Source organism: Mustela putorius, unplaced genomic scaffold (genome assembly GCF_011764305.1).
Source record: "Mustela putorius furo isolate JIRA1106 unplaced genomic scaffold, ASM1176430v1.1 tig00003898_pilon_pilon_pilon, whole genome shotgun sequence".
NCBI lineage: Eukaryota > Metazoa > Chordata > Mammalia > Carnivora > Mustelidae > Mustela > Mustela putorius.
This window is the reverse complement of record NW_025422047.1, coordinates 7,143,341-7,170,639: the sequence shown is the minus strand read 5'-3', so window position 1 is coordinate 7,170,639 and position 27,299 is coordinate 7,143,341. Positions and strand designations below refer to the sequence as shown.

Genomic DNA, 27,299 nt, shown 5'->3' with positions numbered 1-27,299 from the left:
GGGAGGGTGCTTTGCCACCAGGCCAGGATCCCCAAGGGCCCGCACCTTGCACTCGTTGGACGCCGCCAGCCGCGTCTAATGCTTCCGGGCTCCTCCTCCCCTCCCTTTCTGGACGCTCCGTAATTATTCGGTCCATTCCGGAGAAAGAGAAGACAAAAGTCACTTTGGCGCCCCCTCTCTACCTTCTATTAGGACTCAGGGACTCTCGGCCGCTTCCCGAGCTTGCAATTGGAACAGAATCTGCGCGGACTACGGCGCTCCAATTGCGTTTCTGACGGAAGCCGGAATTTCGCTCGGCCCCTTGCAACGTTTCCAAGGGAAGGTTCGTACATTCGTGACAGTCCCTGGCAGCCGCCCAGCCCGGGACTTGGGGCTCCACTCGCCATTGGCCAGCCGTGGGCGTGACGCGCAGGAGGCGGGGCCTCATCAGCTGTTTGCGGGATGCCCCGAGCGGGCGTATTTTGGAAACAATACCGCGCGGTGCGCAGTGGCCTCCTCCCGCGCCAGCCAGCCAGCTGCCGCCGCCGCCCCTGCCCGCGCCTCCCGCCACCCGCCTCAGCCCGGTGAGCGCGCGGGAGGCCGGGGACCGGGCGGAGTTGGATCGCACCTCCTCGGGGAAGTGGGGAGAGGAGTCGTGCTGCGCATGGGGGCCCGGGAAGGGTTGGGCTGCAGGCGTCTGGGGTGACCATGAAGGACTGGAGCGCTGGGGTGCGGGAACGGGGTGCAGAACCCTCATCTAGGTGCAGTGCTCCACGAGGGAACTTGGGGGTAGCAGCATTTCAGACAGCAAGGAGTTGGGTCCAGGTGGGCAGGGGAACCTGCGGTTCACTGCTGAGCAGACCTGGGCTCCGGAGAACGGCCGGGCCTCTGGATCTGACTTTGGGGTAGGACAGGGAGTTGTGGGGCGGCCAGCCTCCGTGCGGAGTCTGAAGGCTCTTCTCCTTATCAGCTGGGCTCTTTCCCTCCTTCCCAATTGCGTCTGGGCGCCAAGCCCCTGAGTGCTCGTCACGCTGGACCCTGGCGCGGAGCCCTGGCATCACGATTCGGAGGCTGAGACTCTCTCCTGGAGTCACCCAGGTCTGCTGTGTGTCGTGTGGGTGCGTGTGTATGCATGTATGTGTGCGTTCCCAGATTTTAACTCCTATAGAGGTTCAGAGTGCCTGGCTCCTGTCTTCTCCTGGGAGGAGGAGTCTTAAGTTCAGCATCCTTGTTACAGCCGTTGGGGGCTGGAATGGCTCCAGCGGGCTTTGGTTCCCCTTGCTAGGAATAAAGCCCTCCCAGGCTGTGCTCTCAAGAAGTGTGCTCCTCCTACCAGTTTGGACATGACCGCCTCAGCTCAGGCAAAGGGGAGAAGTGGGTCTCCTTGCCTTACCCCAGTTTACCTTTGACTTTGCCCCGGACCCTTTGGGAGGCTCCCACCTACAGAAGAGCCACCTGCAGTTCCTGTGGAGAATGGGTAGGGTCCCAGGGCTTGCAGAGACACACCCTATGGCTACATGTCCCCCACAGTCCAGTCCAGTCCAGTCCAGGCAAGGGCTGAACTTTGGGGCTTTGCTGGGAGGGGGAGGGGGAGGTGACAGGCTTCAAAGGAAAAACCAAGACAATGACTGCTGCTTGTGATTTGCTTTGGTGGGCCCCTTTTTAGGCTGGGATTGCCAGCTTGCAGAGAAAAGGCTGAAGGGCAGGAGGGGAGCCCCTGCCAGGTAACTGGCAAGACAGCTCTTGGTCCTTTTAACCGGAAACTTCGTTTCCTGGTGCTGATGAGCTGAAGATCTCCTCCCCTCTTTTGGGAAACACTTTCCAAAGAACACCATGTGCCTGTTTTGCCATCCCAGCCAGCGTCTCCTCACTCACCAGGGAAGAGGGGAGAGATGGGATCAGAGATAGCTAACGGGCTTGTTGGGATGGAGAGAGGGTTGAAGCAAGCACCTCAGAGACCGCTCGAATTTAGGGAAGCCAAGATTCTGAATTTAAGTGAGATTCCTTTAAGTACTTTACCAACCCACAGACCATTTGGCTTGTTCTTCAAAGGCAAGGGACTGGGAGACAGAATTCCCATGGGCTCTCTAATTGAATCTGGCAGCGACAAACAGTATCTCTATATCCTTAACCATTCAGGTAGCTGCTGCTTCTGTTGCCCCAGGGACCATAACAGAGTGTGTGTGTGTGTGTGTGTGTGTGTGTGTATAGCTGTGTTGGGAGCTCAAGATGCTGGGTGGCTCCCAGCTCATATTTCCAAAAGCCGTCAGGTGGAGCAAGAGGAACTTCTTTATCACCAAGAAACCCCTCTCGACAACCTGAGTAGTATAGAGGCAGTGAGTGAGGTCACAGAAAGAGGGGTGAATTTCACTTCCTTCTGTGAGGAAGGTTATACCAGTCTCAGGTTCAGCGCTGACAGGAATGGTAGGCTGTAGGGAAAGAAGATTGAAGTCATGGGTCCTAGTGAGTAGGCTGAGCTGGGGAGGCTGGCCTCACTGCCGGGTGTTGGACCTCCCCTCTAGGCCAAGCTGCTGCTATGCTGGGAGGGCAGTGACTAACTTGGGTCTTTCTGCCCTCTCTCCCAGGACACAGGCTTACCACACCGTGGAGCCTGTTTGTTGTGTTGAGCAAGCAGGGGGTGGAGACCAGAGTAGATGGGCAGGTGGGCGGGGCTTAGTGGGTTTGGAGGGAACCCGGGACAGCCCTAGGATTGCTGGCTTTTGTTTTTTTGCTGCCCAGCCAGAGCTCAGCTCAGACTGAGATGAGTGCTTGGGTGGTTACTCTTCAGGGAAGTGAGTGAGTGAGAGAGAGAGAGAGAGAGAGAGAGTGTGTGTGTGTGTGTGTGTGTGTGTTGTGAGCGTGGTGTGTACTGCCCGTCGCAGCACCCTCTGCCCTCCCACAGCCACTCACAGGGTCTAGTCTTGTTGACATTTCCCCAGGTGTCCTGCATGCTTGGAGCAGTTGATCATACCCCTGCTATTGCTCAGAGTCAACAGCAGTTAGACTTCGTGACCCGAACCAGCCTGGGTCAGAAGAAAAGGCCCCGGGCGGGGGGGGGGGGTGGTGGTGGCTCTGGGAGGGCCCAGGGCTGAGGTATGGCGCACCCTTGGACATGAGGCCACACCCTTGGACATGAGACCATGGTAGTACTTTATTACCGGTTGTCTGTCCTCAGTACCTGGCCCCACTTCCCCAGATAAGAAGGGGAAGCAGGAAAGAAGAAAGGGGAGGAGAATCCTTCAGGCTTGGCCCAGGGAGGAGCAGCATCCCAGAGGCCTGCCTTGCACCCTAACAGGGGAGATGGAGCCGCCTCAGTGTGTGGAGGAGCTGGAGGATGACGTGTTCCAGCCAGAGGATGGGGAGCCGGGGACCCAGCCTGGGAGCTTGCTCTCTGCTGACCTGTTTGCCCAGAGCCAGCTGGACTGCCCTCTTAGCCGTCTGCATCTCTTCCCTCTCACCCACTGCTGTGGCCCTGGGCTTCGACCCACCAGCCAGGAGGACAAGGCCACCCAGACCCTCAGTCCAGCCTCCCCGAGTCAGGGTGTCATGCTGCCTTGTGGGGTGACCGAAGAACCCCAGCGACTCTTTTATGGTAAGTGCTCTTAGCCTCAAGACTCCTCCCATAGAGATTGGGGGAAAAGAGGGGACTTCCCCTCCTCAGACCTGCACTTTGTTATTTCCTTCCCCAAATTGAACAACAGGGGCTATGGATTCCTCGACTCTTGTCACTCTGCTTCTCTGCTTGGTATTGCTTTTCACTTGTGCTCCTCGGGCACCAAGAAAGGCAAGTGGCAATGCCATCATTTCTGCCTTTATGTCCCTTTCTGCAGGGATCTTTGGGGCCATGGTGTCTTTTGGGGTTGGAGAGAGGGTACCTAGGCCTTGGGCTTGACATCCTTTTGTGTTCCTGGGAGTGATATGTCTTCCATACATTGGCCAATGTGACCCCAGAGAAGGTTGGGGGATCTGTGACTCGCTGATGACACTGAAGGGAAAAACCCAGCCCTTTCTGGAAGGGAAGGTTCCTGAAGGCAGAAGGTGTCACTTGGGACTTTCTGTGCTTGGAAGGGGAACTAGAGAAAGAGGTTGGGCTTGCTGGGGCTCAGTGCCAGCACAAGAACAGTTTGCAAGGCTCAATCAGACAAGACCCCTTCATTTGTGGGCTTAAGTGGTTTGTTTTATGAGTAACGTGCCCTCCTCTGGTGAAGGAATAGGGTCAGACACTCAGTCCGCTTTCTTCTTTTAGCACAATAGCTTACGGAGGGAGGGGAAAGGTTCGGAGGCTGCCTTGCTAGGTCTGAGGGAGCCTATCAAGAAGACGCTGCAGTTATTCCCAAGGGAGCTGCCCAGTAGTACTTTGGGGAGGCGGGGAAGATGGATACAGCGGGCTGCGGGGAAGAGGGAACAGAGGGAGGAGGCGGGCGGGCACCCCTAGCGGCAGCTCGCTTGCCAGCATTTGGGTAGGGCGCAGCACTGGTCTCGAGGTCTTGCGGTCTGGCCTGGGGCTCCTCCAGAGAGGAACTTGGCTATCCAGTGGGTCCGAGGAGTTTTCTCTCCGTAGTTTTAGCACCACTGCCCAGAGCTTCAGGACCTGGGACCAGCCAGGAGGAAAAAGTGAAGGCACATTTTGGTTTTCTCTTTCTCCTGCCTTGCTTTGCTCAACCCAGGAACTCTGGAGAGCTGCCTCCGGAGCTTTTCCAGAGAAGAGCTTCAACCTGCTACTGCATGAAAAATAAATTGTGGTCCAGCATAGTTTGGTAAATAAAGACAGAAGGCTGGCGGGCTCCCACACACATAGTCCTTTTGCCCTGGCACTTCCTGGGAGTGGAGAAAGCTAGGACCTTTCCCTCCCTCTGAGCATCGGCTTTTAGATGCTTGGGCAGCAGGCAGGTTGGGCTGTCCACGTCTGGAAGTGTGTCTGATCAAGGCCTCAGGCCCTCCGCCCCAAGCCTCAGTCAGGAGTGGTAGGCACGGGGTGGATGGTGCAGTTGTGGAGAATGCTGAGATGTGGGCCCTCTGTCTTTGCAGGCAACGCTGGCTACCGGCTCCCTCTCCCTGCCAGCTTCCCTGCAGGCTTGCCTCTCGGGGACCAGCCCCCTGAAGGGCAGTGGCAGCATCGAGCAGAGGTACAGATTGCCCGAAAGCTTCAGTGCATTGCAGACCAGTTCCATCGACTTCACATGCAGCAAGTAGGCATGGGGCCTTGGGGCGGGGTTGGGAGGAGAGTCTGCTGGGGCTGGGGGCTAGGACCTGCCTCAACAACTCATCTCTGCCAGGCCCCATGGAGATGGTGCCAGAGTTTTGGCCTTGGCCACTGTGAGTCCCATGAACCAGCTGGGCCCAATGGGCTGAGCACTCTTGCCATCTCTGAGCTCCAGGTTGGTTCTCTGTCCTCTCTGAGCTCAGGCTTTCCTAAGAGCGGTTTGTCCAGCGGTTTGTCAGGAAGCGCTACCATCTCTCCTGGGGAAATGGGGTGGCTTGCTACAGCCAGCCTTGTGTGACGCAGTGTGTCTGCTGGAGGCCAGGTTGGGAGACTGTCCCTCCCAGACCCAAGGGGAAGATTTTCAGGCTGCTGCAGTGCAGACAGACAGTCGGACAGTTGGTGGGGGGTGGTGCCTGACTTGAGGTGCGGTGGGAACCGGGTAACCAAGGCCAACTAAGGCTGAGGGATGGGCTTGAAAGGGGGAAAGTGGTGGAACCGGTTGTAACCTGACACTTTCCAGCTGGGGAGGCTGCTCCTCATTGTCTCTGTCTGGGAACGGGGACCTGGGACTCTGGAGAGCAGTACCTCGGAGAGTCTCTCCAGATTGGCGGCCGGGGCACTTGGCCGGCAGCCTGGCACTGGCCCCGCCGGGGTGGAGCATCGCGTGTCTGCAAAGCATGTGGCAGTCCATCAACAAAGGCGGCGGCTGGCAGGCTCGTGCTGGGGGAGCCCTCCGTGCCACGGCTGGAGGCTGCCCCACTCTGCAGCCAGCCGCTGTCTGGGCCAGCCTCTGGGCACTTAACCCTTCCTCTCTGGGCTGGCTTTCTGGATGGCTGCCAAGGCAGGGAGGGGGCCCAAGGCTGAATCCGTGCTTGGACAACCACCACAGAAGCAAAGGCACGCCACCTGGAGAGGAACACAATCCCTGCCTCGGCAGCCGTCCTGGCTAGCGGGTTGTGTGTTTGTGTGTATGTGTCTGGAGTCAAGAGAATGAATAACTCATCACGATTGGGCAGACCCTGAGTTTAGATGGGTAACTTCAGGCGATCAGAGTGGGTTTGACTAAAAGGCCAAACCATTGCCAACGCCAAGGGAGAGTTATCTTTTGACCACCTGAGAACAGACCATTGGGGGTTACATATGATTAACGCCTTCTGCCAAGGAGTTCTGAGGGAAATCTGGGGCTAGACCTGGTCCTGGCTGGCACTCCCAGTCCCTTAGTGATCTGGAAGAGAGGGGGGCCCTATGCTTAGGTGATAAGGCAGCCTGGCTTCCTCCGTTCGCCCCTCTCTCCAGTCCCTAGTCCCTCCTTTGATTGTTTTCTGGAAACATGGCTTCAGATCTCCTCTGCATTCCATGTGTGGGCTCACTGATTCTAGATTTCCGTCTCTTGGCCTCCTCCCTCCCCCTTTCACTCTAGCCTGGTTGTACAGGCCTATGGTTGAGACCAGCTCAAAGCTTCCAGTCCCCATGCTGGAGCTGCTGGAGGGCACGGCTGTGGTTCTCCCAGATCCATCTAGAGGGCTGTCATTCCCAGTAGACCTGATGTCTCTCAACAGTTGTTTCTCAGAATATTCGTACATCCATTGGTGAGCCCTCCATAGGCTTGGGAGCAGGCTGGGAAGACAGGACTAGAACATAGCCCAGCGCCCTTTCTTGATGACTCAGTCCTGAAGAGGAGGAGGCAGCCCTCATTTGAAGAGCTGACCTGCTCTTTGCTGCTTGGCACCATTTCCCCCAGTCCCGGGCTCCCTTTTTGAGGGTATCTTTCAAGCTATCAGCTAGAGCTATCCCAGCCTGGGAGGAGGGGCAGAACAGCAACCAAAGGAGAAGCACAGAGAATCTCCCCTGTGGTGGTCTACACCTCCCCCCTGCTGGCTCCTGAGTTCCCTGTGTCCCTATGTCCCTTACCCTCCTGCCTGCTGTCTACTCCTGTCTCACAGTCTCAGGAGGCCTGTTGGCTAAGCCTTTCGAGCCCAGAGCCAGTTTTACCAAATTTTCCATTACAGAGAACCAGGCTTTTTGTCTGTGGAATCCTCTGGCTTTTAACCCTATCCTCCCCACTAACCCTGCTCACAGACCTTCTCCAGGAGCTCATCCTGCAGGAAGGGCTAGGATAATGGCCACAGGTTACTGGCACGCAGAGGAACTTTCAGCAGCTAGCTTTAAGAAGTGAGTCATTTTCTGACCCTGATTATGACATAAACCACAGTCTAATATTTCATATCTAGAAAGTATTGTTGTGGCTCCTATATCCTTTTTTTTTCTTTTCCTAGTCCCTTCCTCTGTAGGCAGGGACACCAAGGTGCTAGGAAGAAAGTGGTTTAGGATGAAGTCTCTAGGCTTTGAGTCCAAAATCCCAAAGCCCAGTTTTAAACACCAGCTCTACCACCCACTAGCCATCAGGAAGGCCCTTGGCCTTGTGAACTCTATCTAACTCCTTCTCTGTAAATTTGAGCTAACACCCCGGAACATTATCGTGAAGATTAAGTGAGAAAATACCACTGAAAGTTCCAGGTGTAACACAGTAGGTATTCTTTAATGTGGGTCTCCTGTTGTCTGTTTGGAAGCCTGATCATCCCTCATATTTGTTCTTATCGGTTCACTGTGCATTTCCCATGCTTCCCGTCAGGCTGCTCCTTAGCAGCACTGCCTTGCCTGAGCTCCCCTCCACCTGCCCTGCACAGAGAAATCAGTGTCCAAGCTGTTCACTTGTGGGCCTTGGCCTTGTATATTTCTCCTTAAAGAAGGACGGTCATCCCCTATCGTTAGAGGCCGAGTTTAGGGAGCCAGGAAACACAACCCAAGAGCCAGTAAGGTGTTGAGAGGGCTTGGCTATTTCCTTTCTCTTCAGACCTGGGATGGTGTCCCAGGGCCAGACAATGGCCATTGGTCCCTGAGTCCTGTAGGGATTGTGAGTGTCTGCTTTTGGTCCCTAGTTATGGACCTCAGTTACTCTTTTTCTGTGTCAGGGGAAAACTTCTTCCTAGGAGATGAGGAGCCAAGGGGGTGTGGGGTACTGTGATGGGGTAGTGCATTGTAGGATGGCATTATAGCAAACCGAGTACACCAGCATGACCCTTAATTCAAAATGTTGCAGATACCACTGGATGTTGGACCTCAATTTTTTGCCAACCACATACTTAGTGATCAGTTCAGGCTGGCTCCTCTGGGTGGAAAGGCAAGAATTTGAAGGAAGAAGATCAATGTCCGTGAGGTGCTTTTTGTTGGTTCTGTGGGTCTCCAAAGCAGCAAGAGAGTCAGAGGCTGAGCGCTTTGAGATGAAAGCCCTTCCCAACCCATCTTCCCTTGATGGGGTTGGGAATGGAATGTTCCCCTCTTTTTTTTAATACATACATTTTATTTGTTTATTTTAGAGAGAGAAAGAGTGGAGGGGCAGTGGTGGAGGGAGAGGGACAAGCAGACTCTGCTCTGGGCACCAAGCCCAATGTAGGGCTCAGTCTCTCTCAGATCTCTCATGACCCGAGATCATGACCTGAGCCGAAATCAAGAGTCGGACACTCAACTGACTGAGCCACCCAGATGCCCCTGGAATGTTCTCCTCTTGGTTCCTCTGCAGCGGGTGATCTGTGGTGATCTGCTGATCACAGCCTACCTTCACTCAGGCTCTGTGAAGGCACCCTGGTATTTCTGTGTCTGTCCAGCTTCTACAGTGAAGAGCAGGTGCAAGTTTGCTTTCTCACTGTGTTTCTGGGTTGCTCGGGTCAGAAGGTGTGGGTTCGAGAAACTCCATTCCCCTTGCCAGGGTCTCCTCCAACATGGGCCTAAGAATGGACAGTAGCTGCTATCCCCTTCTCTTAGAAATGTCTCCTATCCCAATGGCACCATCTTGAAATTGATGGGGCAATGTTAAGAAGCCAAGAATCGTCAAAAAAAAAAAAAAAAATGCCACAAGAACATTGGAATTCTTTGAGTTGGAAATGACTTTTTCACTTGGACCAGGAGTGGCTTCATTCTGAATAGTCAGATTTGGAAATTCCCTGAGTAGTAATTAGACTTTCTGGAAAATGAAATCTGAGGAAAACGTTAGCCACTCACTAAAAACTATTTTTTGTGGCAATATCACAGAAAGGATCCTAGACTTAAAGGCAGATCTGGGTTCAAATTTCCACCTTTGTCACTTACGAGTTCTCTGTCTACAGGCAAATCATTTAACTTCTCTGAGCCTCAATTTCTAATAGTTACCTAGCAGAGCAGATATAAAAGCCCAGTGGAGATTATAACATATATAACTATTAAGGTGTGGGCAGCTTAACACTTGGAGAAATGTGCCAAAAGATGATTTTAGGATTTTGCTTGGACCTGCCTTTATAGTTCTTAGGGAGCTTGCTTGGAAGTTGTACCCAGAGTGGTGTTTACATCTGCCAACAGCCTGGATCCTTTGTTTAGGGGGCCCTTGACTGCTTCCTGACCCTTTGGGCTCCCTTCCTTGTTGCTGAGTGGTTTTGGGGGCTCAGACTGTGGCTAATGAGGTTGTTGAGGCCCTAGAAGTGGCAGCCCTGGGCAGGAGCCCCAGAGATTCACCTCAGAGTGAGAAGGTCCCTGTGGGGCCAGCCTCTGTTCCAGCAGTGGGAGATCTACCTAGGAGGGTGCCTGGGGAAGAGTGAGGCTGGGGGCGGGGTTGTGGAGGGCCGCTGTGCGTGAGAGCCAGGCCTGGGCTTGGGGGCCCTGTGTTTGCTCTGTGGCTGGCTCTGTTTATATCGCTCACTATATTTAGCTTCTGAGTCATCAGCGTGGCTGACTGGAGGCCGAGTTCCCCACACAACTTTGCACCTGACTACTCTCTCTTCCAGGAGAAGGGCCTTGTAGTTCCGGATAGTTCATTCCCTCCTCACCAAGCTAGGCCTTGGGGATGGGAGTGGGTTTTGTTTTGTTTTGTTTTTTTCTCCTTAGGGGAGAAGGGGGGTGATGGGAGGAGGAGTTGAGAGAGGCACTAGAAAAGAAGGATGAAGAAAGCCTTCTTGTTTGTCTTTTGATCGTGTCTGGTAACTGAGAGGGCATGTTCCATGACCAGAATGAGAGCAGTCAGTATATGTGGTAGGAAGGAGGGTCCAGCCTTCGTCCATGCTTAGCTTACCTTGTCCTGGCCCTGGGCAGGACAAGAACAACCAGCTGCCAAGGCCCCGATTTGGGAGTCAGAGTTTTGGGGGCTCCTTTTCCACAGTCTTGGAGCCCCATGGCAGATCTGCTGCTCCTCAATCTCCGGTCTCCTTTACCTTCCACCAGAGCACACACACCAGGATTCCTTCCTGAGTTCTGAAGAAGTTGTCTAGTAGCTCGGTGGAGCAATTGTCAGGCTGATGGAGCCAGAGCCATCCCTGTGGAAGGTTGGGGAAGGGCCCCAGGAGTTCTAGCCTCCAGAGGCTCTGAAGATATGGTTGGTGCACACAGCCCTGTCTCCCAGCCCCCCGTGGCTGGAGCCAGTGGCCTGCAGTTGCATTAGAGGAAACTGTCCTGTCTTCCACTGACACCCAGCCGGCCCTGAGCTACCCTTTCTTCCGTGAGAAAGAGATGGGTGTTACCATCATGGCAGCCAGTGGCCTCCAGATTCTGTTAGCACTGCTGGCTGCCCTGAGGAAGCTCTTGGCCAGGGATATTTTTTTTCTTTTCCATTTTGCCATATCACTTGTTCCTCTAGCATCTGGGTCAGAAGCCTTTCAGTGGGCCACTGAAATCAAGAGGCTGCCCTGTGAGTTTCAGAATCCCTTGCTCTGCTTGGCAGCCTGGAATTCTAAGCCCAGCAACCTCTAGCTGTCTTGGCCCATCTCAGAGTGAAAAGTCAGGGATTTCCCTAGGACTTCATAAGTCTGTTTAGAAGTTAGCACTCCTGGGGCAGGCGCTCTGAGGGAGAAGATGTTGAGGGAATCTCTCAGCGAGGTTAAGTGGAGCACAGGTTTCCTTGTCCTCCCCATGGGAAGTGATCTGCTCCTAGCAGTAACCAGGCACATTGCTTTACGTGGATGTCTCTCATTAGATCACCACAGTAATCTCATGCCTCTGGATCCTGTTATCCCCATTTTGTAGGACACTGAGGCACACAGAGGAGACACCATGCCCAAGTTATGCTCTAAGTGGCTATGCTAAGAGCCATGCGGATCTGACTGATCCTCAGACTTTGGTTTTCCCACAACCTGTCTCTGCTTCCAGGCACCCCCTGGAAGATAGGAGCATGAGGGAGCACCCACTCACTGCCCTGACCTGCCTCTGTCTCCCATAAAACTTACTTCTGTGCTCTTGTTGCCTTCCGTTCAGACTGTACGATAATTGAGGACAGTTGACATCTTGCTCCTCTTTGTATTCTTCGTGAGTCTTAGCTTGGGTCCTTGATAAAAGTGCTTATTTGGGTGCTTGATAAGAGCTTGCTGAATTGAACAAAAACATCTTCTCAACTTCTTTCAAGTGGAATTTTCCTGACGTCTCTCTTATCTCTGTGTTCCTGTTCTCGGTGGTGAGACTTTCTCCCTCAGCCTCGGCCAGGGTGGTTTTGGACTATGATGGCTAAGGGAAAGGGGCGGGAAAACAACTCCGGTGCAAAACAGGGGATAGGAAATTCTTCATTTGAAAGAAACCAAGTGTAGTTTCAGAACATGATCTGAAGTTATAATTTTAGAGCAGTTTCTGCTTTATTTCTGTTTGATTTTCAGTTAGCTCTGCCTCTGGAAAGTTTATTTTTTTCTGGTCCATAGCATCCTTACTAAATAGTTAATGATCTGGAAACAATGTCTTTAAACATATTGGGGGAGTGGCTCAGTGACTATTCTCTTTGAAGAGTTAGAGCTACTTGCCTTGATGTGAATGAACACACTGTAACACTTTACTGGAAAAACCTAACTCTGGAGTCAGAAGTCAGAATAACCTCCCCCCCATCTAACGTGCTTGGGGGAATGTTTCTGAGCCTTCACCTCCCCATCTGTACAATGGGATCGACAGAACGTGTACTTCCTGGGTTCCAGATCTTTGTGAAGGGAAATAGGAAGATAGGAAGGTATGAAATATTGTAAATTGCTGCCTGTTTTTGGTAAACTGGCAGGGTTCTTTTTAAGCCTGGCCACAGTGTAGGCTTGCTCTTTGCTCTAGTTCTTCGGGGGTGAATTAGCTTTCGCTGGAGCATCTGGAACACGGGTGACACACAAAAGCCCCCAGAAGGTGTGAATTGGATCCAAGGGGAGAGAGGCAGAGGGAGATTCTTATCCAGTGAAGGGAGGGAACAGTCTTTGTGCTGAGGGTAGAGGCCATGTGGGATGAAACAGAGTTTGATTTGTGTAATCCAACCTTGTCAGACACCACAGCCAGCTCTTTAAAACAAAAAAAAAAAGAAAGAAAAAAGAAAAAAGAAGAAAAAGAAAAGAAAAGAAAAAGAAGAAGAAAAAAAGCCTTTTACTAGTTGGGCCTCTCCCTAGGCAAGAGGCTGATCCTATCACATCAAGTACATCTTTAGACCTGGCCAGACATCAGTCGTTGCTGGCCTCAGACAAGTGGGTTATCTTGCAGGGCTGAGTTTTCTGTAGTTGGCCCAGTGTACACTTGATGAGTACCTACTGTGTGCCCCTGCATGCTCCCTGTTACACAGGACGTGTGGCTGTCTATTCAGTTGCCATGCCTTGTACACAGTGGGGGTGACTCGAGCCCTTGTTAGCTGGATCACCTTTGTGCCCTGACCATAGCAAGAAAGTGAGATGGAGAAAGAAGAGCCTGAGGTCTCCAATGCCTGTCTGTGCTCTCTTAACTGAAGAGGATACTTTTTTTTTTTTTTGAAGATTTTATTTTTTTGTTTGACAGAATCAGCGAGAGAGGGAACACAAGCAGGGGAAGTGGGAGAGGGAGAAGCAGGTCTCCTGCTGAGCAGAGAGCCCTCCTCGGGGCTTGATCCCAACATCCCGAGGTCATGACCTGAGCTGAAGGCAGACGCTTAATGACTGAGGCACCCAGGTGCCCATGAAGAGGATATTCTTATCCACCATGTTGGATCCCATTCTCTTGGGGCATTCACCTCTATTTTTCCCCCATGCCTTGGTCCTACCCTCTCAACTCTCAGTTGGAGGCCTTCTGGTGTAACCTTCAATTCCCAGCAATTTCCCATCCCCTGTACCTCAACCTCCTGATCCCGAAGGGCACCCTGACTCTGCATTCCTAGAACCCCCACTTTTTGCAGGTTCCCAGACTTAGAAGTCTGCTCAAGCTGAGTCTAGGAGAGCTGGGCACTGCTCTGGGGGTTTGCACTCCCTCAGCTCAGGTTCTGTGCCCTGTGCTTTGCCAAGCACCTAAGATCGAGGCCAAGCCTACTCTTTTCCGCTTCCCTTCTCCTCCCCTGTTCCTCTGCACCTTCTGCTAGAAGCATCCATGTTCCATGGCGATTGGGTGTCTTTGTGTACCTCATCCTGTTCACTGAATGTTGATTTCCTTCCTCCTTACTGTTTCTCTCATAGGCCTCCCTTCATGTCCTTTTTCTTTCCTTTCTGGTCAGGCCCTTTTGTTTAATTTTTTTTTTTTTCAGTATTGTATTTATTGTTGTTTCTCGTAATCAGGGCATTTGTTGATAGTTTTGGTATGAGGCACCTCGGTTGAGAAAGAGGGCCTTTTGGGGGCTGTCCTGTGGCAAGAGAAGGCTGAGTGGAATTTGTGTGGCATCTGCTTGTGCCCAGAGCAGGGGCTCCTAAGGCTGAGGACCGGTTACCAGGCTGTGTGCTTGCTGGTCTCGTGGCTGCCGCACAGCCAGCTTGACTCCTGATGGGACAGCCTGGTCTCCCAGCCCAGCCAGACCCTCCAGTAGGCTGGCTGGATTCAGCCATTGGAGCTCGGAGTTGTAATCCTGAGGGTAATTGTGGATGACAGACTTCACATCACAAACCATAAGGTTGGGAAGCACCTCAGTGGTTTCCAAATACCTGTCTGTGGCCTGGCTGCTTCAGAACCACCTGGGCAGGGTTTACCTCGGGCTTGGCCAAGTCATCATTCTGTTGGGAAGAGATCGAAAGAGACTGAGGAAAAAAAAAAAGACCCAGTCACAAAATATTTTCCTCTAGGCTCACAAGTGATTTTATTTTCTTCTCTCTCATTTCTTGTGTTTTCCAGTTTTTTCTACTGTTAACATGTATTACTTTGATGACTAAAATATACCATAAATGTTACTTCTGATTTTTAAAATGGCACCGTGGGGCGCCTGGCTGTCTCAGTCAGTGGAGCGTGTGACTCTTGATCTCTGGATTGTGAGTTCGAGCCCCATTGTAGGTGTAGAAATTACTTTAAAAAAAAAAAAAACCTTAAAAATAAATAAACAGATAAAATTTTTAAATGTCACCCAGAGCACTTGTTCAACGTACAAATTCCTGGGCTGCTTCCCCGGAGATTCTGGCCCAGTTGGTCTGGGTGGAACCCTGGGACTCCATATTTATAATAGCATGTCCGCAGATTCTGTGACGCGGTCAGGTTTGGGAACAACTGATCTCATACCGTGCCTGCATTTCTCCTATAAGGGAAGTGAGGACTCACTAACAGGCTGGTGGGAAGCCCCTGCCTACAGCCAGGTACTCTGATTCCTGGCACAGGGAGCCTTCCTTGCTGATCCATGTACCCGAAGGCCTGTCACAGACAGATGCATGGGGCTTGGGTCCTTCCCAACGGTGGGCCTATGTGGCCTGCCTTTGTCTCCCAACAAGACCAGAAGTGGGATTGGCCCAGGCCACAAATCATAGAATTATGATCTCCCTTCCTTGGCTATTGGGCCATTTTGATGCAATTTAGAGAAGGGGAGGGGAGAGGGTCTGCTTTGGCATAAAGAAAGGTGTATGGTGGTACTCAGAGAATAATGATAATGGGTAAAGCCATTGCTCTAGGGCCAGGTTGGAATTCTTCCAGTCCTGGCCACTTGGTAGCCTTGTAGCTGAGTTATTGAACTCTTTCAATGTTCTCATTGTAAAATGGGGATGATGGTATAGAACAATCTCATAGGGCTGTTGAGAATGGCCAAACGAGTTTAATATGTCTCCAAGTCATTTTGGGATCTTGTTAAAAATGCACATTCCAATTCAGTAGATCCTCATTTCTAGTAAATTCCCTGGGGATGGCGAGGCTACTGGTCCACGGACCCCACTTTGAGAAGCAAGGATGTAGAACAGAACAGAGCCTGGCAGAATAGTAACTCAGTGTTACTATTCTTGTATGATTGTGGTTGTTATTGTTGCTTGGTCTTTTCAAACAGGCACCTGAGAAGACTTGGAATTCCAGCAGACGGGCCTCTCGGGGGACCAGTCTTTTCCTGGATTTTCCGCCACATGACCTTTCCACCTGTCCTGGGCAGCAGCTGGGGGTGGGAAGCAGGAGGAGGGGTGCCCTGCTCAGCTGCTGCAGGCAGGCCTGAGAGCCTTCAGGTTTTGCAGCTGAGTCCTTTTTCACGCTGCTTTACTCTAACCAGATTTTGTTAAGCCGGCTGTGTTTCCTCTTTTTACTCATCTTTGTTTACAAAACACAAGGAAGCCATCAGTCTCCTGCTGCAGTCTGCCAGGACTCCTCTGTGGCACACCCCGATTTCCCCTCCTGGCAGTGGCCTGGGCTCCAGCTTTCTGGGTGGTTTTCCAGCCTCCCTTCCTCAGGGGTCAGAGGCTCGATATTGCCCCAGACAGAGAAGGGCATTCTGTTCACCTGCCTCAGCATGGCCCTGACGTCAGCCTCAGTCTGCAGGTCACCTCTCCCCACTTAGTGGCCCAAGTCCAGCTGGGGATTGGGGTGGGGGTGGCAGGAACACAGAACCTGCATGGTTGCCTGGGGCAAAGTCCAGGAGGCCAAGGCCAGCTGCCCCCACAAAGCTCCAAGGGTGCAGGTGACCTGGGCTCACTTTCATTCTGCCCCTGACTTAGCCTGTCCTCTTCATCGGAGAGGCAAGGGCTGGGGCAGTGGTTAAAGAGAGCACAAAGAGGGCCCGGCTCTGCTGTCAGTTCACCGGGAAGCTGCAATGAGCCCGGTCCAGCCTGTGCTGGCTTCTTCTGGCATGCTGGCTTTTTATTCCCCTATCCACTGAGGACCCCGTGGAGAGGGCCCCAATCCAGTCCTCCTGCCCTGGCAGACAAAGAGAGAACAAAGACCGCCTCTTCCAGCACCCCAGTCCTCTCTGGTGGGGGGGGAGGGGCTCCACTGGCCCCTGGGAAAGGGTACCTGTGTGGGCGGGGCCCCAGCCCCAATCCTGTGAGCCCCTGACCCCTGACCTTTGCCCCCAGCTTCCCTGCCTGACAGTAGGACCTGGGATAACCTCCAGAGAGTAGTGTGCATTCTTTGTTTTTGTTTTGTTTTCAAGTATGTTCTTGCTTAACGTTTAATTGGCTCCAGTCAGTAGGAAAGTGCTCCAAGAGGGATTATTTATGGCTTACTGTCAAGAGCAGCTATAAAAAGGGCAGCAGCAAGCTGGAGATGCTGGGAAGGGAGAGAGGGCGGGCGCACAAGTGTGTGTGTGTGTGTGTGTCTGTGTATGCGCGTGTTTGCACTGGATGAAATCAGATTTTTGCTGCCTCAGCAGTGTGGTTTAAATTGAAGATTAACCCTTTGACCTTCACAGTGTCAAATCACTTGCAGATGGAGGCTCCCCCCCTTTCCCCCTTGTTCTCTGTGTTACTTTGGAGTTGGGGGAGCGAGGGGGGCACCTCTTCTCTTTCTTTCTGAAGAAAGTTTGTTGTTCATGCAGCTGAGGTTTGAGGGGCTCAGGAGCCAATCTGATTAAAAGCAGCACTTGGCTAAACTCTGGAAAATCCAGCAAGCAGGGGAAAAAGTTTAATCCTCTTGTGCACAGTGCATAAAGAGCTTGGTCTTTTCTTTTTAATGTTAAAACTGCCATTGTTTTTGGAGAACTCAACTATCTCTCCCTCATCGCCACTCTTCTCATCACCCTCCTACTCCAATTCCCCCCTCCTCTCCCCAGGTTGCTGTCCTGATAGGATTAAAGTGCTGCCCCCAGACAACCTCGATCTAAACTTTTATTGGGAATGATAAGGACTTGGGAGTTGTGGAGGCTACAGGCTACTTTTAGGAATTAACTTCTTTTTTTTTTTTTTTTTGCCTTTTCAGCACCAGCAAAACCAAAATCGGGTGTGGTGGCAGATCCTTCTCTTCCTACACAACCTTGCTTTGAACGCAGACGAGAACAGGAATGGGGCGGGTCCCAGGTGAGGCTGGGCCGCCCTCTTTGTCCGGGGCACCACAGGAAGGACTTCAGCAAGGACTGACACTGTGTCATGTGAAGTTGATTGTTGATGTTTTGCATTTGCATTTGCCAAGTTTCTCTTCCGTGTACATAAGACATACCCTACACGGGACTTCTTTCCCCGTTCAGGACCTCGACCAGGAATGAGGGCCTTTGTCAAACACTGTTGAAGCGGAGGCTGATGGGTCTGTAGTGTGGGACCTCCCAAGGGCTCTGACAAGTCACGTCTTCAGTGAGCGGTTGTTAAAGATAACCAGGTAGTGATGTTCTCCAGCCAGTGGATGTACTTTTCCTACAGGGGCTTGGTTAAGAAATAGGAGACTGGATTAGACTCCTGGTCTAATGCTATCAGCCTTCCACCATGGACAGGCCCGAGATCTGCCAGTCACACTGCTTTCATTCCCCAGGGCCTCGGCCAGGGGCTTTCCAGCTGAGCATGGCAACTTCCACGAGGCCAGTCAGCCAGCTCCATATCTGGGTTCTCCTTTGGCCCAGCCAGTGCCAGCCCCAAGGGCTCAGGGATTCTGGCCCAGCCCCTGTCATCTCCAGCAGACCTCAGGGAGGGTTGGGTTTCTCCAAGGACCCCTCAAACGTGCCGCAAAATGAACCACACTTCTGGGTAGGCCTCGAGTCTTACTTGCTCCCGCTCAGAGGCCCAGCGTTGGGCCCGAGGTGCTGGACCCCTGCTACCTCTGGCTGCCTGAGGATGGTTGGGTGTCCACCACGGATGAGCCAAATAGCCAAGGAACGTGCCATAACTAGCAGCTTGTGCCTTCGTCAGCTCTTCTTTCAAAAGACCCAGCCAACAAACTGGTTTTCTCCCCTCTATCTGCGCACTCTGGGGCACGAAGGGCAGGATTACAGTGGAGCTGGGGAACGTGGGGGCCATCCCACCTGTGAAAACCAGCCCGAGAGGAACCCAGAGCCCTTGGTTTCCTTGGAAACAACATACCTCCTCCCGCTTCTCCCCATTCCTTTTCCACACCTAGTGGGATACAGGAAGAAGCCAGCTCCATGGCTTTGTCAGCTGAAATGTGTCTTTTAGAGTAACAGACAATGGTTAGAGTGTGGAACCGTCAAAGCTGGGTACACGTTTCCTGGCTTCCTTCAGCTTCCCGGGAGGCCAGAAGGGCGTGCTCTGGAGCTCAGTGGGCTCATAACTGCCTCTGAACTTCCCTTCTCAACCTGCTGTGGCACTAATGGAGAGAATTGAAAGCAGCCAGGCCAGCAGCTCTGATAGCAGATGCGGGGAATCTGAAAAGACACAGGGAATCTGTTAACCAGACACGTAGAAATTAAATTATAATTTTTGCCTATGTAAAAAAAGGTAACATTGGTGCTAACATGAAGCAAGGCCCAAAGAAAAGGTGGCTTCCGTGGGCAGAGAAGACCTCAGGGCTACCCAAGGAAATCAGAGGAGTCCAAGTAGACTCTCAAATCTAAACAAGCCCAAGCTTCTCCAGTTCTACAGAGAAGAGGTCTTCAGGAAGCATTCATCTACTGGATGTACAGTTGGGCAGGTTGTTCACTGCATAAGGGCACCTGCAGAAGAAGGTAATGGAAGCTAAAATTCAGCTCATGCTCTACCCTCCAGGCTATATGCCCTAGTTTGGAGCTATGTCTGCTCAGAAGAAGGGGTGCCTTTCCTAATTTGCACAAAGGTGCCATATGGGCTCCCAGTGGCCCTGAGGTGCAGGACCTCGGACTGTATATCAGCCTTTGTTTTCTTTTGCTTGGATGTTCTGGAGGTATTACCTCTTCTTGGCTAGAATTCTATTCTCAGGGTGTATACCATGGTTTGTCTGCTAAGAAGAAGGGTTCCTGCTTACAAGGAGGAGCCCAGGGAACAGGTGAAGACCAGCTCCGGGACACGCTGACTGTTGTGAAATCCAGCCTTCTTTGCGTGTCTCCGCTCTGTTTTTGGATGTGCATTGGACATGTGCCATTTTTCCCCTCTCCTGGACCAAGGCAGTGACAGGCAGGCTGCTGGTGTATTCCAAATGGCACACAAGAAAACCAGGATGATTTCTGCTAGCCACTTTGAACCCCACTTAGCAAACTTCCCACTGGAGCTGAGTGAGAGAACAAATATATGGTCTGGGGCCTCAGGGCAGAGACAAAGCCAAAGCCATCAGCTTCAGAGATCTTGGCAGGCCCAGGTAAGATGTCCTGTGGCCTGCCCTAAGAAACTGAGCCCAGAGTTTGACAAGCCCACCTGAACACTGAGCCTGGGGCCAGGTGGACGGTGATCTGACTGCACTGTCTCCATCTTATGGGAAGCCAGGAACTAACTCACTGTCCTAAGCAAGCTGGGGCACAATTTAAAACCCCCCTCCTTCTCTCTTGCCCCCAAAACACACAGGAGGTAAACAGCCCCTGGAAGGAGAGAGGTTCCTCCTGGCTGGCTGGTTTTAATTGGCCTAGTGATCTAGACTGGCCCCTTCCCCCTCTGCCTGGCGACTTGGTCTGAACATTCCTCAAGTCCAGCCTCAGGAGACACATCCCTCCCTCTGGGCCCCCTTCCCTCATCTCCAGCCCCCACCCCCCATTCCCCCATCCCCCAGAGCTTGGCCGTCTCTAGTTAGGGGGTGGAGAATCAGATTTGGAGGGAGGGAGACTCTGACCCAGCTCCTGACCTGTAACCAGCTGAAGACTTGTGGAGTTTTTGTGGTTTGCTGAGGGTGAGGGGTGGGTGAGGGGCTGGAAACCTCCCTCTCATTATAGAAAAGCCCTGGAGGGAGGAAGCCTGATATTCAGCCCTTCTAACTCAGAACCCTAGAGTTTCTGGAAGCTGGTAGACAGAACTGGGGAGAGAACCCCCACCCCCAGGCCAGACATCTGACTCCCTTAGTGAGTTGGAGGACCTGGGGTGGCCTTTGCCTTTGCCTGCTTCAGATGTTGGGCTGCTGGAGAGCTGTCCCTGTGGCCTTGCTTAGTGCAAGAGAGAGAAAGATCACCTCCCAGTGACCTCCCCAAGCCCTGAGGGGTGTGAGTCCTTTTCCAGAGGGGTTCTCCAAACGCTCAGAGGGGCCCAACTGACTTGTCTCACTGTGGCCCAGGCTCATCCAGGTTCCAGCCTGGGCATAGAAGGCAGTGGCGGGTGGGGGAGGGGCAGTATTATTTGGGATGGTCCAGCCACCGTCTCCAGTGGGGGCTGGGGAGCCACTGCGCCTGCCGCGGTCAGCAAGGAGCAAGCACACTGAGCTGGCAAGCTTGTGTCATTTGGTGGACTTGATGAAGAGGGGCTATGGAGAGTGGAGAGCAGCAAAAACAAAAAGACTTCTGCCTCCACTACTCTGCGGGGCTTTTGGGAATCAGCATTCAGCCTAGGCTGCAAGAAGCTGCAAGGCCCTCTGGGTACAGGCAGGTCCTTGGTGGGATGCTGGACCTTGGCTGGACTTGGTCCAGGAAGGGGTTAACTTGTCAGCCCTTCGAAGCCTCCTGGGCACACTGTGGGCAGGGGGCACCTCAGCCTGTGGGGACTTGGAGCTTCACAGGAATAACACAGAAAGCCAAGCTCTTCCACAGATAAGCCTCCCAGGCCATGGGAACTGGGAGCCAGCAGCCGGGTCTTCCCCACCCCGTCTCTGCACAAGTAGCCAGTGCCTCTCCCTGCTCTGTGAGCATTGCCCAGCGGGCCACCCCCTCCCTGGGTCCACAGGGACTGTCAGGGGGAGACCCAGTGAGAATGTAGCATTTTGTTCAGCCCAGATTAGCTGTCCTGGGTTCTAGGCACTGCCTCTGGAGAGAGACAGGGAAAGAGAGGGAGGGGAGTGGGGATCCATTAACCTGTATAGAATATTTGGCTTTCTGTTCTTCACATGCATGTATGTGTGTGTATACTCTCCCCCATCGATTGGTACAATTTTTAAAAAAACTTTTTAAGCAAAGCTGGTCTTTCTTTTTCAAGGTGTGATAAAACTCCAAGGGGATCCCTTAGGGAATTAGAGACTCCTCACTTGTTTCTGGCTGCTGTTCTGAGTTAGCCCCAGGCTCCCTGCTTTTGTCGGGACTTCCTGTCCCCTCTGGGAGTGGAGAGGAGCTGTGCTGACCTCACAGTTAGCAGCACCGGAGAGGCTCCATGAGGTGGAAAGACTGGGGCTTTGAATCCAGACTTGGATTTGGATCCGGTTTCAGTGTCCACCAGCTGAACAATCTTGGGCAAATGATGTCCCCTCTCTGAGCCTACTGCTTTTCCATGAGGATGTGTAAGCAACGCTGGTCTGCAGAACAGAGGGGAAGGGCAGAGGCCCTCAGTGGGAGCAGGCTTGGTGACCCCCAAAATGCCTAGGAGCCCCTCTACCGCCCTCTACCCCTCTCCTGTCCTGTGTCTAGCTGGTCTTTGATTTCTTTTATCAAGGCAGCATCTCAGGAGGTGTGCTGGTTGGAGGGGGACTTGAATTTCCTTGTGGATTAACAAGGTGTCTGACTCAAAAGGGTCATTAAAATCCCTTGACAGAATTCTGAAAATCCTTGGAAAAAGCCCCACTTCTGGTCCTATGAGCAGTGAACTGCGAGCTGAAGGGCCAGGTCACCTTATCCATGTGGGTTTCCTGTGATTTAGGAGGCCTTCTGCTCTCCAAGGGCCAGCTTTGGACTCCAGTTCCTACCCTCACAGATAGTGGGAGCTTTCATGTCAATTGCTGTGCCTGGCCTCTTCATTTTTTAAAATAGTTTATTGATTTTATTGATTTGAGAGAGAGAGAGAGAGTGTGTGTGTGTGTGTGAGTTGCGGGGTGGCAGAGGGAGAGGGAGAAGCAGGCTCACCCCTGAGTAGGGAACAATCCAGGACCCCAGGATCATGACCTGAGCAGAGGGCAGATGCTTAACCGACTGAGCCACCCAGGTGCCCCTTACCACTTCATTTTATGCATGAGTAAACTGAGGCCCAGAGAGGGGATGTAATTTTCTCTTCAGGATTTTTAAATAGCTGAGTCAGTCAGAGGGGGGCTAACTCCATCCGCCTAGGTTTCCATCTGGAAATAGCAGTGCTCTTGCCCAGATCTGCAGGGAAGCCAAAACTTGTCTATTTTTAATGCCAAATAACTGCCTCTTGTCCTGTAAAACATGGCACTTCTGACCACTCTATATTTGGACAGAGAGATTTATTTTTACTGGAGTGCGGTAGAAGCGGGGCCTGGTGCCACATCCGGGTGTTATTGTACATTGCACGTGCTGGGTTGTAGTCGAGCCCATTAAGCAGCTCCTCTGAGGTACGTGGGGAATTAGTAGGTAATTGGTGAGAGGAATGTCTTTCAAGTCATCCGCCGCTACTTAGGGCAAGGCTGCACTCAGTTGCCCAGGTTAGAAACCTCAGAGCTCACCCTTGTCCCACCTCTCCCTCCCTCTGTCCCTCTCTGATCCCTCCAGAGGAAGTCCCTTGAGATGGTAAAGGCACAACTGCCTAAGTCTGAACCCAGCTTACCGGCTGAACTCCGCAGCTTACCGGCTAAGTGGCACTGGGCAGGTCATAGTCTCCCTGTGCCTCAGTTTCCTCATCTGTAAAAGGAGATTAGTACCTACCTCATCAGGTTGCTGTGAGCATTAAACGTGTGACTACATATAGGGGGCTTGCGGTAGTGCTTGGTACATATTGAGTTTTCCATAAATGTTCACTGTGAATCTTACTAATAATATTATTGCTTTTATTATTTTTATCTGTAGGCAGTTGATCCATAAGCTTCGAGCATTCTACTTAGAAGGGTCTCTCTATTTTTAAAAAATTTTTATTTATTTGTTTGTTTGAGAGAAAGAGTGTGTGTGTGTGTGTGTGAGCACAACTGGTAGAGAGGGAGAAACAGACTTCCCACTGTGCAGGGAGCCCAATGTGGGGCTCGATCCCAGGCCCCCAAGATCATGACCTGAGGCAAAGGCAGAAGAAGCTCAATGGACTGAGCCACCAAATGCCCCTCAGAATGGTCTTTTGCACCAATCCTCTTACCATCTCTCCACATCATCTTCACATACCTCTTCACCTGGACAACTTCAGAGTCCCCTAACGGGTCTCTTTGCCAACCCCGTCCCTCCCACAGCATGTCCTCGGCTACCAGGAGAACTTTCTACAAGACAGACCCAATCCTACCGCTCCCCACTGGAAAAGCTGCCGTAAGGGATCAAGTCCACATTCCTTAGACTGCCTCTCCAGCTACTCCCTTGTATTAATATTCTGTATTTGTCTTCTTGTATTTGCATTCTGCACAACAAATTATCCTAACAGTCAGCAGCTTAACCACTAACATATTATTTCACAGCTTTTGCGGGTCAGGGCTTCAACACTCAAAGTGACAGCTTTGTGTTGAGAGGCTAATATTAAGGTGGGGATTCCCAGATTCCAGAGCACCCCTTTAATTTCCATGAAGTCAACTGTACAAGCCCAGCGGCGGGGCATGGGGAGGCAAAGGGAAATGTAGTAAGGATACAGTGCAGCAGGTGGGTCTCCTACCCTCCAATCAGCGAGCATGTGCCTGGACTGAGTGTGACACAGGAAAATGCATGGCAGCCTTTTCCTGGCCTCATATCACACCAGCATCTTATCATACCCAGAGATACGTTTTCCTGGTTCAGGATAGCCCTAAATGTCAGTGGTTTCCTCCACCGCTCCACGGAAGCAACAGAACTGTCTTCCAACCTGAAGGAGAGGCTGGCTGGCTGGAATTTCCTGAGAAGTGATGTGTCTGCTTGTGGCCCTTCACAGGTGTCAGAATGGATTTCCAAGGGCACTTTCTGCTTCATGTGTTTTTTGCCTTACGGGAGGTCTTACGGCCGGTTCCTGTGGAAAATGAGACTATAGAAATTAAAAAAAAAAAAAAAAAGAGGGGGACCTGGGTGGCTCAGTTGGTTAAGCATCTGCCTTTGGCTTGGGTCATGATCCTGGGGGCTGGGATCGTGCGCCCTGCTCAGCAGGGGGTCTGCTTCTCCCTCTCCCTCTGTGTTCTGTCTCTTGCTTTCTCTCTCTCTCTCCCAAATAAATAAATAAATAGTAAATAAAAATCTTGAAAATAGAAAATGAGACTCAATCTGACCACTCAACCCGGCTACCCTGCCCTTCATCCCCTGCTTCCCAGGAGAAGTTTTTGCCCTCTAGAATGGGCAGACTCAACTTGGAGCTGGAATTGCGATTGCCCTGAAGAGCGAGAGGAGAATGATGGAAGTGGTGTCCTGTCCAGCTGCTGCTTTTCCTGCCATTCAAAGTCCTCGGCTTCCATTCTCCTCTGCAGGTGGGTCTGTCACTAGCATTTGAACTCAGGTCAAGCCCTGCTCACTGGAGAAGACGAGATCAGCTGAGCAAGTCCATGGTACTGCCTGAGGCCCTCACCATGAGTGACAACCCACTTCAAGCCCATGCACAGCTTTAAAAGAAACAGGCCACGTGATCCCTGCCCTCAAAATTAGGTCTCAAAAGAAATCCAGTTGCTATGAAGCAGTGGAAACCCTACTTGACTAGGATTAAGGAGACTAGGTTTTTAAGCTAACTTTGTCCCTAACTGCCTCAATGACTTTGGGCAGGGACCTGACTTCACTTGGTCCTTGGTGTCCTTCCTCATCTATAAATTGGGGTGGAACCAGACTGCATATCTATGACCCACCCAGCATTTTTATTCAGCAGTTTCTGTGTTGGGTCTTGAACTCTTGAGATTCTGCTGGAAACCATCTAGGAATCTTCTCCTCGGGAGATGACACAGAATATAGAATTTCTAAGAATCTGGGATTCCAGGAAATTTACTGAGTCTCTTTATCTGTCACTTGGTCCCCAGGTTTAGGAACTCTTAATTTCGTCGTAAAGGAAAAACAAAAGAATGAGTACGGCAGAAACTTAGAAACCAAAGCCAGCCCTTTCCTCATTCTGTCCCTGACTTTGCTCCTACCACAGGAAGTGGTATTTCTTGGGTAATACCCAAGGGTACGTCTCCCTCCTGCACAGCTCATCCTCGCCTATACCATGAAGGAGGGTGACACAGTTCCTGGAGGCACTTGTGTTCCTTGTGCCACATGCTTGATTCCAGAGATGCACCCTTCTCCATTGTCAACACACCCAGAGACTAAAGCTGTGACCACGGTCTGGCCTTTGGGAGACCACCACCCCAGCCCAGCCCAGACAGGGTATCTGTGGCCACAGCTGTCTTTGCACACTGTCTAGCTTATCTACCTTGAAGTGGGGGCGATGAGCCTGGTGCCTTTCTTTTTTTTTTTTTTTAATTATTTTATTTTATTATTTTTTTTAAAGATTTTATTTATTTATCAGAGAGGGTGGGGGGAGAGAGCGAGCACAGGCAGACAGAATGGCAGGCAGAGGCAGAGGGAGAAGCAGGCTCCCTGCTGAGCAAGGAGCCCGATGTGGGACTCAATCCCAGGACGCTGGGATCATGACCTGAGCCGAAGGCAGCTGCTTAACCAACTGAGCCACCCAGGCGTCCCGAGCCTGGTGCCTTTCTATAAACTCAGGGAGGAAAGGGGCTTCTGGCTCAGATGTCCATGTTGAATGAGCTGGTAGGAAGCAATCAGACGTTGAAGGTGAAGGAGAACATGGCCTGTGGCTGTGGGAGACCCAGAAGCTGTCAAGGGCAAAGGCCTGAGAGCTCTGTGCACCCCAGATAAAAGGTTCTTGTTTTTCACCTGAGTGAGCCCAGGGTTCTGCTCAGTGATTCTATCTTTGAAGTGGAGAGGGTTCAGTGGCTGGTGGCAACCTCATTTCTAATACATCATTACATTTGCCAAGTGCCCTTGAGCACAGGGTGCAAACTTCATAGACAATGTACACACACACACACACACACAGGCTCAGGTGGCCTGGGCACTGCTTTAAACAGTGACCACAGAAAAACCCGTGAGCCCCCAAGTCTGATAGATCAAGGGGTCCAGGGTCCCCTTGCCTGAGCCGTAGGGCTTGGTACCACCTCAATGTGTTGTTGTTTATTGCCAATCCAGATACATAACTTCAGATCCCTCCTTGAAATGCAGAGAAGAGCCAGTGACATTTCATTGACTAGAGAAACTGAAATCCACCTGGAAGATTGGATCTCACACCCTCAGTACCACCTCTCATCACTGGCAATCACCTCATACTCATTGCCCTGACCACCAATGGGCAATGGTACGTGAATGTCTCTGTGCACGTCTAGATAGACCACATGCTTCCTCCCGGTGGTAGGAACTGATCTGTCCCATTCCCCAGAAGATCCTCACTATCCAGCAAATAACCTGACATTTGCGAGATGCCCAGAAAGCTTTGTAGAAGGAAGGAGTGGAGAATCGCAGAGGAATGAGGTGAGTATCGATGGGATGTTCAGCCAGATAGGCTCTCTGCCACCATATTCATCTCTGAACTCCCCCTGAGGAGTCCCAGTGGACCCAGGCTTTGAATGGTAAAATCAACCTTGTTTCCTTTTTCTCCCCCAGCCAAAGTCTGGAAGTCAGATTCTGCATACTTTCGAGAAATTTGCTCACTTCAGTGAGATTCAAAGCAGCAGTTTGGGGGCGGGATTGGGGAAAAGACAACACCCCGACCCCCACCCCATGCCCGCATTATAACAGGTCGGTGGGGAGCAGTTTAGCACAGTGGACCGGGCTGAGGGCCACCTGCCTTACTGAGTGTTGGCCTTGAGGGGAGCTCAAGCTCCCCAAACATCTGTGGGTCCCCAGCACCGTGGTGAAGGTGCTGCCAACGGCTGTGGGTGCCTGAGGGTGCAACCAGGGTGGGCTGAGTCAGCAGCCTGCCAGCTTCCCTCTGGCACTGCTCTGCCAGCCACAACCCTCCCTTTCCTGAACAGGGGCCATGAGGGGGAGATGTGGTCTAGGCTGCTCTGGTCTTTTCTCCTGCTTACCGCCCACCTCCACAATCTGGGATGAGAAGGGGAGGGGCTTCAGAGAGCACTGACACAGAAACAGCCTGCAGTGTTTCGATGTTGGGAG

At 52.0% G+C, this 27,299-nt stretch overlaps 1 protein-coding gene across 1 annotated transcript; it reads left to right on the top strand.

The window, feature by feature from the left end:
- Positions 1-426: 426 nt before the first annotated feature.
- On the top strand, positions 427-21,280 carry BMF (Bcl2 modifying factor). Its single transcript, XM_004751083.3, is given in 7 exon segments — positions 427-506; positions 508-563; positions 950-994; positions 997-1,077; positions 3,275-3,571; positions 5,008-5,168; positions 17,255-21,280. Coding segments are annotated over 7 exon segments (807 nt in total). The 5' UTR covers positions 427-441; the 3' UTR covers positions 17,357-21,280.
- The last annotated feature ends 6,019 nt before the right edge of the window (positions 21,281-27,299 follow it).